This window comes from Triturus cristatus, chromosome 10 (genome assembly GCF_964204655.1).
Source record: "Triturus cristatus chromosome 10, aTriCri1.1, whole genome shotgun sequence".
Lineage (NCBI taxonomy): Eukaryota > Metazoa > Chordata > Amphibia > Caudata > Salamandridae > Triturus > Triturus cristatus.
Window position 1 is genome coordinate 218,210,377 of NC_140593.1, and position 20,445 is coordinate 218,230,821.

At 42.1% G+C, this 20,445-nt stretch overlaps 1 protein-coding gene across 6 annotated transcripts in view; it reads right to left on the minus strand.

The window, feature by feature from the left end:
• The window catches only part of CACNB2 (calcium voltage-gated channel auxiliary subunit beta 2), a 598,025-nt gene that overhangs the window by 31,063 nt on the left and 546,517 nt on the right, over positions 1 to 20,445 (minus strand). For all 6 annotated transcript variants that reach the window (XM_085630831.1, XM_085630835.1, XM_085630833.1 and 3 more), the window contains exon 11: positions 18,881 to 18,976. In XM_085630831.1, coding sequence (XP_085486957.1) covers positions 18,881 to 18,976 — 96 coding nt within the window. The remainder of the gene's footprint in view (positions 1 to 18,880; positions 18,977 to 20,445) is intronic.

Consider the following 20,445-nt stretch of genomic DNA (forward strand, 5'->3'; position numbering starts at 1 on the left):
GTACTGGCAATCTTGTGCTTCCTACATATCTTAAATTACAGCTACAGGTAAGCACATAAACAGCAAACTCTGTTTTGCATGTAAGGAAGTGCCGAATATCATCTGATTTTGAACCAAATGCTGTAACATAATTTTTGGTATTGATTGCATATTTACACGCTTTGCAAGATGTACACTTAAAGAATCCCTTTCTCATCGATAGCCAGGAGCTCTTGTTTGCCATCTCCAAGTTGCTTCTGACTAAAGCCATACCCATACTGTTAGTCTTTCTGAAAGCGACTGAGGGACTGCTAGATAATAGTTCTCCAATTATTGGGTCGTCTTTCACTATAGGCCAGCTTTTTCTCACAATATTTTTTATTTGTTTTTCCTGACGAGAAAATCCTAAGATTAACCGGATAGGCTCCTGCACTCTGTTTGGGTCTGACTGACCCTCTTTCTGTTTTAATAGGTCATGTCTAGCCAAAGACCTAGATTTGGTGATGGCAGATTCAATAATTTCAGAGCTGTATCCCCTGTTAAGGAATCTGACCTTGCTCTCCCTCTGCTTTATATTGCATTCCTCTTCCTCACTACATATCCGTCTGATACGGAGCATCTCCCCATAGGGGATGCTCTTAATCAGGTGTGGAGGATCGGCGCTAGAGGCGTGCAGTAATGTATTCCCTGCAGTCGGTTTCCTGAAGAGGGTAGTGGATAACCTATTGTTAATTATCTTTATTTCTACATCTAGGAATGTGACTTTGTCTTTGCTGATATTTGAAGTAAAATTTAAATTTAGTGCATTATCATTCAACTTTAAAATAAAAGCAGTAGCACTTTCAACATCGCCGTCCCACACTATAAAAAGATCGTCTATATAGCGGAGCCAGGAGATTACCTTCTCATTAAATACTTGTTCATGCTGTTGCATGAGGACCAGCTCCTCCCACCAACCCATAAACAAACAGGCATAGCTGGGAGAGAAGCTGGCCCCCATAGCAACTCCCTGTATCTGCTGGTACATTAAACCATTAAAAAGAAACAGGTTGTTTTCAAGGCAAAATACAAGCATTTTCAACAGCATTTTGTTGTGATGCAGGAAGTCCATTGGCCTATTCATCAAAAAGTATTCTACAGCTTTGATACCATCATTGTTCCTAATGCAAGTGTACAGCGAGGACACATCTAGTGCAATCATTAAATAAGAGGATTTCCACCCAATATTTTGCATTTTCCTTAGAAAGTCACTTGTGTCCTGTACATATGATTTTAGACTTTTCACAAAATCTTGCAAAAAAAAGTCAATATATCTAGACATGTTCTCTAGGAGACCATCACACGCCGAAATTATAGGGCGCCCTGGAGGTTTGTTCATATCCTTGTGCAGTTTGGGTATATATATATATATATATATATATATATATATATATATATATATATATATATATATATATATATATATATATATATATATATATATATATATATATATATATATATATATATATATATATATATATATATATATATATATATATATATATGTAGATATATCAGCAAGGAAGGTGAAATGGAAAGAGGATATAGGGAAACAGGAAGAAAAAGATAAGGAGAAGTGTGAGAAAATAATCCCAGAGCAAGATGTGTATCAGAAAGAATGGGAAGAAAACACGAGACTCAGTAGACTAAGAACACATGGAACATAATGCAGAGAAGAGGGGTTGCAGAGGTGTGAGGAAGAATAAAGAGGCTAGGGATGAAGGGCAGTGGATAAAAAAAATCCAAAAAGTCTGCCTGGGAGGATTTACCTCCAGTCAGGCATAATAAATGTAGCCAAAGAGTTTTCAACATGAAAGGCATCCATCAAGTTGGATTCATGAATTTAGATTTGCCAATCTGATGAAGCCATTCATTCAGCTAATTTTAGTGAAAACAGTTCATTATAACTGGTACTAAATAACGTTTCAAGTTTTTTCACTAAGATCATATCTTCCTTTCCCTCATACCAAGTGTTCAATAACTAATCATTTTCAAAGTACAATGTGTCATGTATCCGTGCTGCATGTAGTGCTACAGCACAATGATGTATACTTGAATTCTATTAAAATACAATCATATACACACAGTGATTCATAGGCACCAAGGTACAGCTGTCCAGTTTTGGATAATGAAACATTGCCCAACTGCATCCTACACCCATTTCAGAACCCTAAAAACACTTACCATACCTAAACTACCAAAAAACCTCACCACTCCTAAACACCACCCATATCTGACCCCTAAAACCTCTTTCAACCCCCAAACCTCACTCATCCCTGTATCCTATAAAACCCACAATACATCTAAACTACCCAATCCCTGATCCCTAAACTCCCCCTTCCCTGAACCCTAAAACCCCTCCCTTCCCCTAAATCCTGCCCATCCTTGAAACCTAAAAACCCTCACCATACCTAAACTAATAAAAAAAGCTTACCACTCTCAAATGTCACCCATCCCTGACACCTAAAAATACTTCACCACCCGTAAACTCCTCCCATCTCTGAACCCTTAAAACCTTTCACCACCCTAACATCCACCCAGTTCTGAACCCTAAACTCTTTCTGCCCATAATCTCCAACCATCCCTGACCCCTAGAACTCTTAACCACTCCTAAATCTAACCATCCCTTAACTATGAAAACCCTTACCAGCCCTAAACTCCTCCCATCCCTGAAGCCTAAAAATCTGTTGGAAGTCTGAACTCCACTCATTCCCAACCCCTAGAAACCCCCTTCAACTCTAAACATCCTCCATCCCTGAAACCAAATCATTGAATATAGCATGTTACTATGCATGCTATTACATCGCGTTCTATTACAACGTGGTTGTTTCAACAATCGCGTTGTTAGAAAGCGATACCTTTACATTGCAAGTGTTGGACTTGGCCCTTTTTGGAGGGTCATCTCTAAACTTTTTGCCTTTCTTCTTGCCTTTTTTCTGACATGGTGTTGGTGGTTTTAGGACTCTGGGCTCTTCAGCACTGCTGTTCAGTGTAAAGTGCATGTACTCTCTGTGGTAAACATGGTAAAATTGGTCTACATCCGTTTGGCATATTTAATTTACCTGTCAGTCCCTTGTAAAGTGGTATCTCATATACCCAGGGCTGATAAATTAAATGCTACTGGTGGGCTTGCAGCGCTGATTGAGCCACCCACCAAAGTAGCCTTTCAAACCTATTCCAGGCCTCTGCCATTGGAAGTCCTGTTACTGCCGCTGTGACGTGACACCTAAAGTGTGTGCCATGTCTGTGACCCTCCTTTTACTGCATGCCAGTCACTCCTAAGATAAGTCCTAGCTAGCCCTATGGGCAGGGTGCATTGTAGGTAAAAGGTAGGACATGTACCTTAAATGTGTGACAGGTTTCTCACTACTGCGAGGCTGCCCTCCCATAGGAATGCATTTGGGATTCCCTGATAAGTGTTCCAGTGGTAATTCCTGAAATGAGAGGAGCAGCGTTGTCAAGTTTGGTATGGTTGGAAGAGTAATAATAAATGCTGCGCAATGGTGGGCGCAGATTTATTATCACTATTTTAGAACTGCCATTTCTAGAAGTTGGCATTTCCGTGTGCTATGTGTCTGCCTGCCTGATGTGGATTGCATGTCTGGCTTTGGAGTGGTAGGGGCTGGTAAGGTGTGTGTGGCTCCAGGAGGGGCAGAGTGACTCAGCGCTAGGCTGAATAGGACATCTGCATTTGGAGTAGTCCCCTGACCCTGAATAGGCCTGTGCCTGCCTATGTGAATGCTAGCTCCGCCCCCCTGTGGTGTGTCTGATGGCAAAGCCCCCATCTCGCAAAGGAGGGTGTGAGCACTGTACACAAAGTGTTCCACACTCTCCAGAACCAGTTAAGACTGGTTCCCCCAAGCCCTGTGCCAGGGCAGACAAAAGAAATGTAATATAAATATTGGGGATGTGACCACATGAAAGTGTTGTGCTTTTGGGTTTCCAGGCAACTTGCTGCTGCTGGAACCCAGGAGGAACCGCCACGAGGCACCTGCTGGAGGGCCCTGTGTGCTGGCCTGCCTGGGCCCAGCATTTGCCCCCTGGAACTTTGGACCTGAGTGCCCTGTGTGCACTAAAATCTCTCTCCCAGGACGGGGGGAGTGCTAGGGCTTTGCAGTGTGGAGTTGCAACCTATTTAGAGGGAATCCAGACATGGGGATTCCCCCGCATTTTGCCGATCGGAGCAGGAATCCACCCTGCTCTCATGCATTTATTGAAAAGCAGGTGCTCACCCAGCATTGCCGCTTTTGTAGCGGGTGCCCACCCTGCCTGTGTGCTTATTTAGGATGGCGGGAGCAAACCCCGCAATTGTCTTTATTTTAAACCCAGCATTTCACAGCCGAGAAGGCACCGCCGAGGCCTGGAAGACAGGCATCTTGCCTGGTTGTGGGTGGACTTAATCTGCTGGCTGGCCAATTGCAGCCGAAGAGGAAGCCGGACCTGCGGAAGGTGGGGCCCCTGTGCACCGGAGGAAGCCCCATGTGTTTCCCCGAGCATCGGAGCCTGGCACGTTCCAACCTGCTACTGGTGGAAGAGAGCTGGTAGCGCGGACAGCAGAAGACACGCAGCACTTCACCCGAGTTAAGGCTGGGCTCCCGTGTGGTGAGGAGAGCCCCGCGTGCAGTCTAGAGCCAGCCAGAGCCTCGTGGGCTCACTATACCGGAGGAGCCAGAGGACAGCGGCAGACAGGCAGCACTGCACCCGAGTCGAGGCTGGGCTCCTGTGTAGTGAGGAGAGCCCCGCGTGCAGTCTAGAGCCAGCCAGAGCCTCGTGGGTTCACTATACCGGAGGAGCCAGAGGACAGCGGAAGACAGGCAGCACTGCACCTGAGTCGAGGCTGGGCTCCTGTGTGGTGAGGAGAACCCCGCGTGCAGTCTAGAGCCAGCCAGAGCCTCGTGGGCTCACTAGACCGGAGGAGCCAGAGGACAGCGGAAGAAGAGCCCCGGTGATTGGGGCTCCACTTGAGTATTGCTTGTTTTGGCCCCAGAAGGAGCCTGATCTAATGTGTTTATGATAATAAAAAGGCTATTTTTTTTATATAACCTTGTGTGGAGTTTCTTTTGTGGTGTGCCTAGTGTGTTGCTGTTGTGTGTGTGTGTTGCGCAAAACGCTCTACACATTGCCTCTGGGATAAGCCTGACTGCTCGTGCCAAGCTACCATGGGAGTGAGCAGGGGTTATATTCAGCGTGTAACTCCCTTGCCCTGACTAGAGTGGTGATTTCTGCCTGGCTTAGGCGCAAGCCCTAGTCAACCAGAAATCCCATTTCCAACAGCAAGTCATTAGATCGAGCGCTGGATTTAGGAATAGTATAATTTACTATTCCAACTCCAGCGTGCGCAACAGTAGGGAAGGTGTTGGAATAGTAAATTATAGCATCTCCGCCCACTCCTGACTGATGGCTGCCACCATTGACTCCCGCTTGCCTCCGCTACTGTTCGACTGAAGATTGGAGATTTTCCGTGAGGAACGCTGTGAAAAAGATAAGGGAGAATCGTACAAAAGGATTGCTAACGAGAATGGACTTTGTTTAATTGATATCGTTCTTCAGCCGCCCTCAGCCGTCTGCATTTGCTGCCGCTTTCGATGTGCCGGGTAACTGAGATCAGCTGTGCGGTGCTGGGGATCCGCGCAGCGAGCTGGTATACGCTGGGAACATCACGAATAACATCACCGCTGCTCTCCCCCCCGACGCTCCTTTGTCGTACTAAACGGTGGAGCATATACACGAGAGGTGTGCCACAGCTCCTGTAAAAGATTGTCTGGCAGTCGGGGAGTTGGACATTGGTACCAGATAACAGTGGCGCCCCCACGAACGACCCGCGGAGGACGGACGGGGCTCACAGCGAAGGTAGCAACAGGTGAATCCGACCGGGCAGGAGGATCAGAGGTGGTCAGGTCAGATTATTTAAACTGCGGGGGTACGCTTGAAGCGGCTTGTGTTATTGATGAAGTGCAAAGGGAGGCTGTAACTCTCAATCCCCAGTTGGGGAAGCCCATGTTAAAACTAATTCGTTCCGGCAAAGTATCTGCACTTTTACGCTCCTGCGGATCGGATTCAGTCGCCCCTACTGATCAAATGGCTGATGTGCTTAACGCCGCTGTGAATGAGGGGTGGGGCGAAGCAGTGGAACTAACTAAAACATTCATCTCCTCTACTGCTGAGAATATTAATGTGAGTAATAACAGTCCTCCCTATGTTAAAGAAACCTCCATTATGGCTGATTTGGCTCCGCAAACTCAATCTGAGCAGTTATACATTGAAGGTTATAATCATAACCGAGAAGACATAGTGCTACCTCTTTCTAATGTAGCCTGTGGAGATCTGTTTACTTCTACTGCGTCACTACAGGCTAGTGTTTCCACTCAGCGGCAGTCTTGTCTCGACTCTACTATTGTGAGCCCAGGGTCTCCATTCGATGCAGACTCAATTGGGGTCAGTGATAATCCCGCTAATCCTGCTAATGGAAAGGAGAATGCAAAGAAACGTTTTACTAAGCAATTGGGCAAGACGCCCCCTAGCTCTAATCAACACTCTGATACTCAGCAGTCAGGTCATGGCACTACTGATAGTATTACTGAGAATTGGAGGACCCAGAAAGGGAAAACTCACAAACATGGCAGGGCTGGAAAAGGCGGCAGAGGACGAGGGGATATGAGTGGAGCTAACACTAAGGCTCATTTATCAGAGACAATGGAACGGCTGAAAGGGGCAGTTAATACTGCAAAATCAGATCTGGAGCTGATCCCTCTTCGGAAATGGGTTTCTACAAAGGGGGAAGTCAGATCAATCGTCTCTAGGCTTTCTAATTCAGGAATACCTGCTCCTCTTCCTCTTACTACAACCACAACTATAACCACTACTTTAAATGAACATATTGATTCTGCTTCAGGCGTCCTCCCTTCTGATACTCCTAATAGACTGTTAGTCACAGAAACAGACAACCTACCTTGTGTCAGTGCGGCAGCAGTGGATAGTCCTCAGACTGTATCACGGGAGATAGGACTTGAAGCTGAAATTACAACAGCTGCTATTGGTCAAATCAAGACCCAGTTTATTCTTTCTCATCAAGTGACTTATCAGATCCAGGGGGTGCAGGAGCTATCGGGGGGGAGAAATGTCTTGAAGGTTGTCCTCAGGATAAAACCTCTGAAGAGGAACCATCTCTGTCCGGGATCATGCAAGCTCTTAAGATTCAAAGATTAGAAGCACAACAACATTATCAACAAGTCAGGGCTGACAGTCTCGAAATCAAAAAGTCACTGGCCGAGGTCACCACTAAAGTTTCTCATTTGATTGTAGAGGTCTCTGACCTTCAAGATAGGGTGGCTGCAGTAGAAGAGGATAACTCTCTTTCTATGAAGCAGGTGAGCATACATGAATCGCAGCTGACTAGTGTCCAACAAAAGCTGGAAGACCTTGAAAATCGTCAGAGGCGCATGAATTTGAGGATTTTTGGGATCCCGGAAGGCAGCGAAGGGGCTGATCCACGAGCGTACATTGTTGGTCTTCTCCAAAAAGCATTTCCAGATTTAGAGGATTGGGACATGGACACTCAAGTACAAAGAGCACACAGGCTGCCACTTTTTCTTCCACGGGACACCCAATCTAAAAGAAATTTTGCAAGGCCTATATTGGTCATTCTTGGCAATTTTTTGCTACGGCAGGCCATTTTTTTCAAGGCTCGCCTGACAGCTCCTGTCAAAGTGGGTTCTTTGTCTATATTTGTTCGTTCTGATCTCTCAAAACCCACTATGGAGAGGCGTTGGCTTCTAAGGCAACTTATGGACCCCCTTAAAGCTATATGTTCTCAGATTATTTTACAGGAACCTGCCCGCTTGAAAGTTATTAAAGATGGTCATATTAATTTTTTTTTTTAATGAGCAGGATGCAAAAAAAATTCTTCATAAATGGCAGTCCGTAGTAAAGAACTGAGTTATGTTTAATGTCTCCTTTATTCTTCCTTGATGATATTACTATTCTATCATTACAATTTAATGATTTAGAGTTTTTTCGGTGGGATGACATTCTATTTTTTCGGACTGGTTGGGGGCTGGTGGGAGTGGGGGGTCTCAGTTGGGGGAGTGGGGGAGATGTGCTCTCTTTTTGCTGTCATTTGGACAGCTTAGTTTAGGGGGTTGATTCCTTTCCATGGATACTGGGTGGGAGTTGCTTTTGGGTGGGGTGAAGGGGGGTTAAAGGGTCACGGCATATCGGGTAAAGTAAAAAAATGTCGGTTGCAAATTCATTATGTCAGTCTATTTACAGATGGATCTATAAATCCTAGAAATAATAAAAACCTACTTTATGTCAAGTAATAAATGTAAAATTATGAGTTGGAATGTATGTGGACTGAATCAAGCTAATAAAAGAAGGTTGGTTGCTGAAGAGTTGAAGGTTTTTAAGCCAGATATCATTGGCCTTGTGGAAACGCATGTGGCTTTTAAGGATAGAAACTTTCTTAAACAACTGGGCTACGATTTAATTATTTGTACATCACAGGCGGTATCTATTCGGGGGTAGCACTGCTGAAAGCTAAGCATTTTGTGGTCAAAATCTTACGGACTATGGCTGACCCTAATGGAAGATGGCTGATAGTTCAGATATCTGTGTCCAAACATAATATGACAATTTGTACAGTATACGGTCCGAATAATGATTCCCCTGATATCTTTACTCTTCTCAGTTCGGAATTATTAGATTGGTCTGGGGATCTTATAGTGATGGGCGATCTAAACTGTATTTTGGATAAGAAAATCGATACTACAAATATTAAAGTTAGAAATAGAATGAATCGGGCGAGGACAGCAATTCAAGATCTGCTTTACTTGCACCAACTAGAGGATGCTTGGAGAGTGCTACATCCTACACAGCCAGGTTTTACTTACTTTTCTCACCCGCACAAACATTATTCACGTATAGATATGATTTTCGTTAAGTATATTATGTTGGAGAAATCTAGTATGGTAGTTTGCCCCAAGATCACTTCGGATCATAACCCCATTATGTTAATGTTAGTGTTGGGTAATGATGAGGGCGTTAAGAAGAGACTTCTCATTTCCTAAGCATCTTCTTAATAATTCAAATTTTATTACATTTATGCAAGACGCCCTTAAGGAATACATTGCTAATAATTTACATTCTACTTCGTTAGCACTTGTTTGGGATTGTCTGAAGGCATATGTAAGGGGGATTACACTCCAATATTTAATTAAACAAAATCGGTTTCATTTTAATCTAATGGACAGCGAACATAAGAAATATATGGAGCTAGAACAGCTTCATGCTCAATACATAGCTCTAAAAAATGCGGAAGAACATCGTATATATTTACAGGTCATGGAGATGAGAGCAAAGCTTGGGAGAAGGCTTAAAGATAAAGTGGCAACTAATTATATTAAGTATAGAAACCGGCAGTATGAGTATGGCGAACGGGTTGGACGAATATTGGCTCATCAGTTAGCAGATCATAAAGTTAAGGTATATATAAAAAAAGTTATTGGGGTAAATGGTAATGCCTTTTCAAAACCGCAGGAGATTGTGGAACAGTTCTGCTTATTCTATAGGACTTGTATGGAGAAGCGACGAGTTTTAATATACAGCTAGCTACTACTTATACACAAGAGAGTGATCTGCCTTTATTGGATTCTTCTCAGATTTCAAGTTTGGAAAAAAATGCTGATCTGGCAGAGCTCAATCTGGAATCGGGGCACTGCCCATGGGTAAGGCAGTTGGGGAGGATACTTTACGACTCGAATTCTACAAAACATTTAAGGATCTCCTAGCCCCAATTTTGCTAGATCTGACTAATGGGATACTTATGGGTGGGGATTCCCCCCCTTCTTGGAATAAGACAAATATTGTTGTATTTCCCAAAAAAGATAAGCCTCCGGACAATCTCGGCTCATACAGACCAATATCTCTAATTAATTCAGATGCCAAAATATTTTCTAAACTTTTAGCATCCCGCCTTGCTCCTATGATGCATTATTTAGTGTCTGAAGAGCAACACGGTTTCATACCTGGTAGGGACACTGTAGCGCACATTAACACTGCTATAGCCGTAATCGATGTTGCAAATCAATTGGAGCAGCAGATTGGGATGATTATGTTAGATGCCGAGAAGGCCTTCGACTGGGTGTCCTGGGGCTCCTTGTGGTGTACGATGGGCTCCTTTGGCCTCGGTCGGAGGTTTATCTCGGCTATTAAGAAACTATATTACAAACCCACTGCTATGATTAAGTATAACGGTTTCACCTCGTCTGTGTTCAGTATTGCTCGCGGTACACGGCAAGGGTGTCCGCTCTCTCCCCTATTATTCGCCTTATATATCGAGCCCTTTATTAAACATTTGCTTCATAATATGTCCATTTCACCAGTTGTCTTTAATGGTATTTCCTTGAAAGTCACCGCGTACGCGGACGATATTGCTGTCTTTTCCACTAGGCCAGTAGAAACTATTTCAGAACTAACTCATGAAGCGCAGCGATTTGAGTCCTTTTCTGGATATAAACTGAATTTGAATAAGACACAGTCCATTTTAAATTTCACACCGATACTTGCCACACCTTCATTAGGTATTACAACCTCGGCTATGTATCTAGGGGTGTGCCTCAGCGCCTGTATCGATGACATATTTGACCTAAACTATACACCGCTCTTGAAAAAGGTCACTAATGACCTGCGTAGGTGGCAAAAGCTTCCGGTGACTATTATTGGGAGGTGCAATATAGTAAAGATGAATATATTGCCTAAATTCCTTTACTTCTTTCGTGCCATTCCCCTCAGAATTCCAGTGGTTTTTTTTTAAGCGCATAGATAGCGTTATTGGAAGTTTTATCTGGAACTATCGAAGAGCAAGACGGGCGCTTAGATACATTAAACTATCCTTTAAGCAGGGAGGTTTCAAATTACCTGACTTCAGATCTTACTTTTGGGCCGCCTTCATTAGCCGAATTCAGTCTTTAATAAAGGGACCTGAGGGAAGGGAATTTTGGGTATCGTATCAGTTGGCACATGGTCCAAATACTGGCTTCTTGCTACAGTCTATGTCAGATCCCAACTACTACAAAAGAGTCAGATTTAAGACTATTCAACATATTCACCTTATTTGGCAAGACATATGTAAAAAGTGTAATCTTCCTGATTGGCACAAATTCACTTATCTCTGGGGTAATCCGAAGCTCCCTGATATCTTTTCGGACTCAGTCACGCACATTTGGCAACAACAGGGAATTATAAAGTTGGGGCAGCTTTATGATGAATACGGATTTAAGTCTTTTCAGTCACTGCTTATGGAATATGGGCTCACGCATATTTCTTTTTTCAAATATCTACAAATCAGAAATTTTTTTATGCAAGAGAAAGGATTGTTGGCGCTCCCTTTAACAACAGAAGTTCTCCGTGTAATTTTTAAGAAAGGTGATCGCGGTCTTATAGGGAGAGCTTATGGCTGCTTTATGGATGAACTTGACGATGATATGTTTCAGATTACAGCCAAATTGAATACTTTGTTTGATATAGAGGTGACTCCCGATGAAGTTTCAGACTCAATTGGTAGAATAAGTTCTTCTGTCACTTCAATTAATTTAAAATTACAACATCATCGAATTCTTTTTATGCTGTACTATACTCCAAATTTGATTTCTAAATGGGCCATCTCAAGTAATTCTATTAAATGTTACTGCCCCAGATGTAACGAATTCGCTGCAGATTTACGACATATGTTCGTGACATGCCCTAAGCTTGCTGAATTTTGGTGCAGGATTGCCCAGGAATTGAGTAAGTTAACTGGTAAAGCAACGTCCTTATCTGAGAAGGAAATCTTACTAGGGCTACTATTGGATACCGGTAATGTTTCAAATTCTTTTGTGCCAATTTTTATGGCATGTGCTTGTCTGACTATTGCTAGGGTATGGATAGAAAAATCCAGCCCTACTATTACTGAGTTCTGGTTGTTACTGAGGGGGGTCTACGAAATGGAATTAGCATTGGCAAAAGCAAGGGGATTGAGATCATCGGTTAAATTTGGACGGCTTTGGTCTTGCCTTCAGTGGGATTAAAAGGATTTTTGCAACTATTGTTGAAACTTGACATGATTTGATATGATATTTATACAAGTGTTCAGTCCATTTATCCACCTGTATGTATTTATTTACTTATTTGTAATTGTATTTAATGTAACAGAAGAATGTCTTTTTGATTTGTATTCTTGTGTTTGTGAATGACAAAATGATATGCACCCTGTTTTTTGTTCTGTGACTGACCAATAAAGTTAAATATGAATTCCCAAAAAAAAAAGGAATAGTAAATTCTACTATTCCTTAAGTTAGAGCGCCCCCTACAGCGAGTTGATCGAATGACTTGCGATGTAAAGGTATCGCGTTCTAACAACGCTGTCGTTGTAACAACCGCGTTGTAAAAGGAACGCGATGTGTTGGCAGCATTGTAAACGCGGTTTCCCAAATCATCTCACAACTTCTAAACTCCACTCAAGTTTAATACAATTTTGGATCCAGTTTCTCCATTAATGGCTCAAGGTATTCGTTAAAGGCAGGAATCATTCTTTTGAGCAAGGGCATCCAAGCGGGTTCATCAAAGGCAGCTGGGAGAGAAATGGCTAGGGTAGCCGTGGTACCAGGGATGTTGTTGCATGTGTTATTGGCTCTAGAAGCTACATGCCTGGCCTTTCGCTTGCGTTTAGCAGCTGGGGTGCAGGGAATCATCTGCTGATCCAGGGAATCCAAAGAAGAGCCGAGGGCAGAAACATTACGCAGTGCCTCCTCTGGGACCAGAGGCTCTGCAGGTGACCCCAAAATCACAGTTTCAACAATTTGTGGGAGTAAAAATGGTGGCATAGCCAAGAAGATCTAAGGACAAAAGTCTTTCTGCTATGTCAATTTTCTTTCACCAACAAACTCACAACCACCAGAACCAACTTTCACTGCAGAATGAAGGTTTTTACCACCTGGATGAAAGGCAGCTGCCTCAAGCTCAACTCAGACAACTCCGACGTACTCATCCCGGGTCCCACTACTTCAGCCTGGGACGACTCCTGGTGGCCAGCCACTCTGGGACCCCCTCCCACCCCTATTGACCAAGCCGGCAACCATGGCATAATACTGGACTCATCGCTCACAATGATTTGCCAAATCAACGTAGTTTCCTCAGCCTGCTTCTACACACTCCGCCTGCTTTGAAACACATTCACATGGATCCCACACAATCCAGAAAGACTGTCACCCATGCACTGATCACAAGCAGACTCTACTACAGCAATGCACTCTATGCTGGTGTCACCCAGAAACAGCTCAAGAACCTACAGAATATTCAAAACGCTTCTGCCAGACTGGTCCTCGACATCCCCCGCCACAGGCTCCCGGACAACAAGAGAATCACCTTCAAGCTCCTCACACATGCCTAAAAAGCTCTCCACAATGTAGGACCAGCATACCTGAACCACCACCTCGCATTCCACTTACCCCACAGACAACTCCGTTCCACCCAACGAGCCCTAGCCTCCATTCTCAGGAACCACAAGACCAGAACCATGGGAAGTTCATTCTCCTAACTCCCTACCAATACCCGGAACACCCTGCCCCTCCACCTCAGGCAATCTGCGCCAATTCAAAAAGGACCTCAAGACCTGGCTCTTCGAATGATCCTCCACACCCAGAGGGATCAGCAGGCCCCACCCCCCTAGCACCATGAGACCCTCACGGGTGAGTAGACACGCTTAACAACCCCCTGATTGATTTATTGCTTGGTAGTAACACCCAAAGCTCTAGCCAGGAAAGTATCTATGGTCATGGTGTTTGGGCCCAAGGTCCTTCCTTTTTCCCATAACGAAGGAACATGGAACCCACAATGCTAGGGCCGCAGTCTTGGGCGTAACTGGTATGCGAAAATGACCAATCACAACCGAGTTAAAAGAGGCAAGAGCAACTTAAATCCATAGGGTCATAGCAGACAGCGATCCAACTCTATCCCCAATCAGAAAGTCAAGGTGCCAAAAGACAGGGCCCAGCCCAGTCACGGATGGGCTCACTCTGCATCCCACATGTGTCCCGCACCGCAGGGAGAGGGAACACCAGAAATAGGCGCCCAACTGGCACGATGAGGAGCTCCACCGCCTTTCACAGAGTGAATCACAGCAAATTATGGGCAAATCTGCTGGAGTTAGGGCTAAATGAGAATTTGATAGTCTCTTTGCGGCTTTGCACTGTAGGGTGAATGCTACCATAAGGTATGGGCCAGGAGGAGACTTTCAAACTACAGCGTGGTGTTTGCCAGGGCTACGTCTTGGCACCCATCTTGTTTCTCCTTTATATTTGGATCAAATGCCACCCTACAGACTTGAAGGAAGGGCCTACCAAAGATGAAGTTCACCTTTGTAGCAGCTCTGCTCTTTGCAGATGGTGGTGTGTTGTTATCATGTACACCTAACAGTTTGAGGGCTCTAATTAACAGCTTTGTTGACCTTATGGACAATCTAGATTTGGATTTAAACATTTAAAAAACTAAATGTAGGATATGTAGCCCAAAGCCTGTTAAAACCGATTCATTCTGGATTAAATGTAAGCGTATTTGAGGTAGTCACATACTTTCCCTATCTTGGAATTCCGTTTGACTCCGAAAGTTTCTGGCTCCCTTGTATAGCGAACCGTTGTTTGCGTTCTAATTATTCTGTGGGGGCCTTTTCTTATGTTGCTAAACGAGTAGGCAATAAGACTATTAAGCCGTTTTTAGAGGTATATATGCGGACCTCTCTACCTGTTTTATCATATGGCTCTAGAATTTTGGGGTATCGGGCTACCTCTAAGTTTCAGGTGTATAACAACAGATTTTTCTGGTGTTTACTAGGCCTCCTCCCCACCCACCCAACCCCCCTTGACACTGCACCTTTTTACACAAGGAACTGGAATTGAACTATGTATCAGAGTTAATCAAGGTTGCACTTTTAATGCTCTGAGTCTCTGTTTGATCTAAGAGTCATACAATCCTTAATCGGGAAATCATCTTAGACTGTATGAGTTGTGAGAAGGGCATTACCATTCCCTGGCTTAAATATGTGCAATCTACTTCTAAAGCCATAGGTTGGAATAAATTGTTTACTTCTCCTCATTATTTGACCAATGCTGACATTTCCAAAGTTAAAACATTATTTGCTAACCATATGGTGACATCTAGGGAAGAAGAAGAACTGAAGAAACCTTTGTTGAGTGACTATGTCATGGTCCAAACTTCACCTTGACCTGGGTTTCAAGCCTCTATGAAAAAGCTCTTTTAGCCAAATTTCATCTGGGAACAATTACACAGCTGCTCTGTTTCCCTTTGGGCCAGTACGATAAAGCTTTCAACTTAGTGTGCCTGTGCTACGAGACCTAGGTACAACCTTTGGGCCATTTTATCTTTTTTCATAAATATTATGGATTTCAAACTAAAAAGTTTTAAAACCTGTTCTTAAGTTATATGGATTTCTCCAGTATAAGCCTGCTTTATTTTGCATGTGCTTGCTGGTGAATCGCTTGGTCTGTTTTCACGTTGGATGTTTCCTGAAATCAGCTATACCCAAATGCAACTTAATGACTGGTTGATATTTCCCCCTTCCTTTTGTTGAGTATTTTGTAAAGTATTATGTATTTGTTTATTTATGATATGAGGCTTTTGATGATTTTATGATAGTTTTTGAATAATTGTACATAGCATGCATTAAATTGATCTATAAATTTGCTATATGTCTATCTAATGGTCTATGTTTTCTGAGATCTTTGTTTCCATGACCATTAATGTATTTGTATTTTGCTGATGCAATGGTCTCAACCTCCTGATGGCTTTTGTATTTTTGTTTTTAATGCGATTCATGGTATTTTTATCTGTTTGCACGGTATCTTTTATGATCATTCTTTTAGTGATCGAATAAAGATTGATTGATTGGTAATTTTGGATTTTCCCTAAAATTATCTTTCCTATAAAATGGATCCTTTTCCATTTGCTTGAATTTAAATAAAAAATGTCTTTTATTAAATTTAGTTTCCCAAGATTTTGTTTCCTCCAATGTGGTTTCTCAGATTTCGTTTTTCCATTAATAAACACACATCAGTTAAAACTACATGGACAGCAGGCAAAAGTCTGTTTTTGCTACTGACTATAGGAGTTTTCCATTGGCACAGTTAAGGACGTAGATCTTTTGAAGACTTCTATTATGTTTGGAAGGCTAAAATTGTCTCTTGCTTATTTTCAAGGGGAGCTGTGCTTGTTTCATATTTCCAGGCTGGATAATTTATGTCCAATCTCGTGAGCAATCTCGTGAGCAATCTCTGATGAAATAGCAGCCTCCCCATACTTGCATTGTCAAACATGCTATCACCTATTTCTTTTGTCACTGATAACTGATTCTCCTTCAGTAGAGATGCAACTGCTTTCTCCTGGCTCTGGAAAGATACATCAGCCATACGTGACCACATGGCCAGCAGGCACACAATCTATGGGTTCCTTTGGCAGCAGCAATGTTTGGAGCCCAGATTTTTTGGGTTACTTTTAAAAGTATTTGTCACAGAATTTTTGGTTCTTTGTTTTTCTGTTGTCCTCAGGCCATGGGGTTCCTCTTCCGAGACGTAAAGCAGAGAAAATAAAAGCTGCAGAAGCTTCATGTCCAGCCTAAGCCTTACTCTTTAGAAATAATGGTTACCCCATCTATCCGTGTGGTTATCTGTATTTTTGATGTTCACATTTACATAGGGCATAACTGGCTGGAAGCAAAGACTTATGCATGGCTGAACATATTCCACTCAAGTCGTAAATTGTCAAGTATCTTCTCTTACACTGATGTCAAGGTCAAAACTACATTTCTATTGATTATTTCCTATACTAATCTTGTCCTTTCACATCAACTACACTGGAATACTCTAACTATTGACATTGATGGGGTCCTGTGAAAGATACTTTGAAACCAAAGATCTTGGGTGCCTCTGTGAAGCGGAAAATATATTGTCACTTTGAACTGGGATCCAGTCTTTAGAGGAGTTACGTTCTTGTCCAGTGATTTGCTTCTCTACAGATTCTTATAACAAAATTGCAGTAAAATACTACAGTCATTTAAACACTCACCAATTCACTTCCCGCAATATGCACTGTCCATTCTTCCACCGTGCTTCCCAGACATGGCCTTTCCACACTTCATCCACTTATGTAATCACCAAATAATTCAGCCATCCATCCATGGCTCATCCACTCATTAATCAAACCTTCCATGTATGCACTCATGCACTCCCTCGCCTCTCTATTCATCTGCATTCACCAAAGACATCAAATCTACTGGCTTTGGCAATGCTTGTTCTAATTCTGATTATGTTGTATTTCTTTCCTCATTTAAGAATTCAGCACAGCAGCCTACTGATGAGGGCCACAACAATTGCTAAAAGCCCATAGCCTGATTTGTAGGCCAGAGGTGAGGGCCTAAGAAGAGGGACTTTAATAACTGATCTAGCCTGAGGCAGAAGATATACAAAGCTATTAGAAAATTTCACCCACTGATGGTAGAATGTGAAAAAATGAACAAGAAATACCAAAAAGATAAGCACTGTAATGTAGGAGTAGATGTTCTACTAAAGATAAGTGACCTAATTTTTCTACATTGATATGTACATTGCTCAAATCAATCAATGGCATACAAATGTGTTTTAAGGCAGTACATGATTCATACACAGTTGATCCTTCTCTTGATATTTATGAAGCATTTCTACAATGTAGTGTGCCAATGAAAAATATATTACTTGTACATTCAAGGAACCACATTATTTTCTCTTATTTAAATAAAATTAGTCCACATTTATTTGGATTGTGACTTGTGTTTGATAGTTTTACAGCATAAATATCTGAGTTTTTCTTTTTGTTCTCTTCTGCATTTATTAAGTCTGTTTCCATAATATTGTCAAGATAGTGTAATACAAATTATAATAAAATCTTGCAGGAATGAACTCATATCTAGCTTGGATAACCCTCTTTGGAAGACCATGTTTCTTGTACAATTAGGGAAAGGCATCTTAGATGACCAGGGTTTAGCTCCTCTGAACTGAGTGATAGGTTTTAGTTGACAGAGAAAGCAGACTATAAGTTGGTTGGATCATACATAGAGGAGGGATCCAATGGGCCAATTCCTCATGAAAGTAGATCTTTGGTGAATACAAGAAGCATTTATTGTTAAAGAATTTCGAAGGTGTCCCTCGGAGATGTTCACTGAGTTGGACTGAGGTGCTTAACCAATTAAGATAGATGGAACAAACATCAGCAACATGGCAAAGACCTCAGACAACAAAATATTTCTGAAGGAATGGGGCCAAAGTGGATGTAGGAAATTTATATTAAGGGCAAATGAAAAGGCACATCCAGTGAGGAAAAGAGGAAGGGATTTCCATTAACTAGTTAAATTAGTCAGAAGTCAACAATCTAAATGGGATAATTAAATCTCCATTAGCAAACGAAACAAAGAAATGTAAAAAAAAAAAGCCCAGCTTTGCGTATTAGAACCTCACCACATACATGAAAGTGTACATGTATTTATAGACATCCCAGATTTTACAAATCTACTGCTGGAAAATGTGCATTTCAAAAATGTATTCCAATTGCATGTTCTTAGAAATGATTGTCTTTGGAGTAGCAATTTTGATTATTGTAAGAAAACATATGAAAAACAGACATTTTAACAGACTGTTTTTGAAAGGAGGGGTTTTACTCAATCCTTCCCATTTGATGCTTTAGATAATACATGGAGAAACACGGACAGGTTGTGACAGCTACAACAGTCAAACATGCAGTTGATTTCCACATCGACTCGGCAGTGTACAGCAACATCGCTCACCGGAGGACACTGAGCCAGTTTGTCAGCTGCCACCATCTGAACATTGAGGTGTTTTGCTTGAGATTTTCCTCTGGATTTTATGAGCCTCTGTAAAACCTATTGAAAAATACACATACACAAATAAATAATAGAAAATAATAAAAAAGGAAAAACTGCAAATGTAAAGTAGATATATAGTCGAGTGCAGTGACATCATATTAGTGAAAATAAAATATGAATACACTGTTGAAATACAAGTGACAATTGCTTTAGCAGCTTTTAAGAGGAATCCTATTTTGCAAGGTTTTTATGTCAATTAGTATAGCAGTGAAGACTAACATTGTTTTAATTTGAGAATTTACACCACTAAACTTACACATGAGAGAATAACAGAACAGTAGAAGACAAAGATTTTTCCAGGGCCTCCACATGCACTTTTCTGCAGCCCAACAACATTGCAATCAACAGCTGTATGGGTGGCAAAAAAGGCCTGCTCATGCTTCAATTCTTTGATACAAATGACCTAAATGAAACTACACGAGTGCCCTTGATTTCTATTGTTCAACAAACTTTATATATATATAACTTACATTAAAGCAAAAAAGTATACCTTCAACTTGACCAGCTCTATCAGCAGCTTAACAGTCGTGCGTTTCCTCAGGGACCCTGTTAAATATTTGCAATGCAATGGATATACCATTCCAGTACATAACAAAGTGGACATTGGCAATAATTGGTTCAGGCCCTACCTCATTAACATATTTTTGCATTGTGCAAACATTGCGATCTGAGTCACAATGACAACATAACTGACAGGGAAAGGGACATGTAGTGAACATGCAGTGGCACATGGAACTGCAGTCTCCTCCCCTACCATGACCCAATACTTCCAGTATTCCTTAGATACTGGAAGCTGATTATTCTCAATAGCTTTAGTTTTGTGATTGTTTCCGACTCTGCTTAGCAGTCAGTAATCATTAAATGCTTTGCTAATGAAGTTTGAACGCAATTAAACATTTGATTTCGCATTGCAATGACAGGGTGGAATGCCTCTTTGCCAAAGCCACCCTTCAGTGAGCAACTTGAAAGCTCTAGCACGGAAGACACTGCAAATCGTACAGCTGTTTTCAAGCTGAAATGTCATAGGAAGGAGTCCTCCTTCGGTTCCCTCGTGATGTTGGGCACTCAGAATTTATATGCATTCAACTTCTATATGTCTCCATTATTGTCACATTCGCCTACAGTGAAAATCAAACAGATTAATAAGATATCCCCCTAACCAGCTACACTAATGACATTGTCACAACTCGTGTCAAAGAAACAGTCCAATCTTGAGAAAAAACAATGAGCCCCTCAAAGAGAGGTGTACTGCGTATCAGTGGAGCATGCCTTCTGCCATGCTTTCTTCAGACACATTGTGCTTGCAAACCTTGTCGGCCCCATAATGAGTGCCCGGGGTTTACCACGCACAGGCGACATGTCTCTGCCAGTACCTAATAAAATTCCCACCTATCACATAATTTCCAGGGGTTTTAGTTTACTAATAACCTCATTTTAAAATCACTTCTCCATGGAACCTGGGTGGG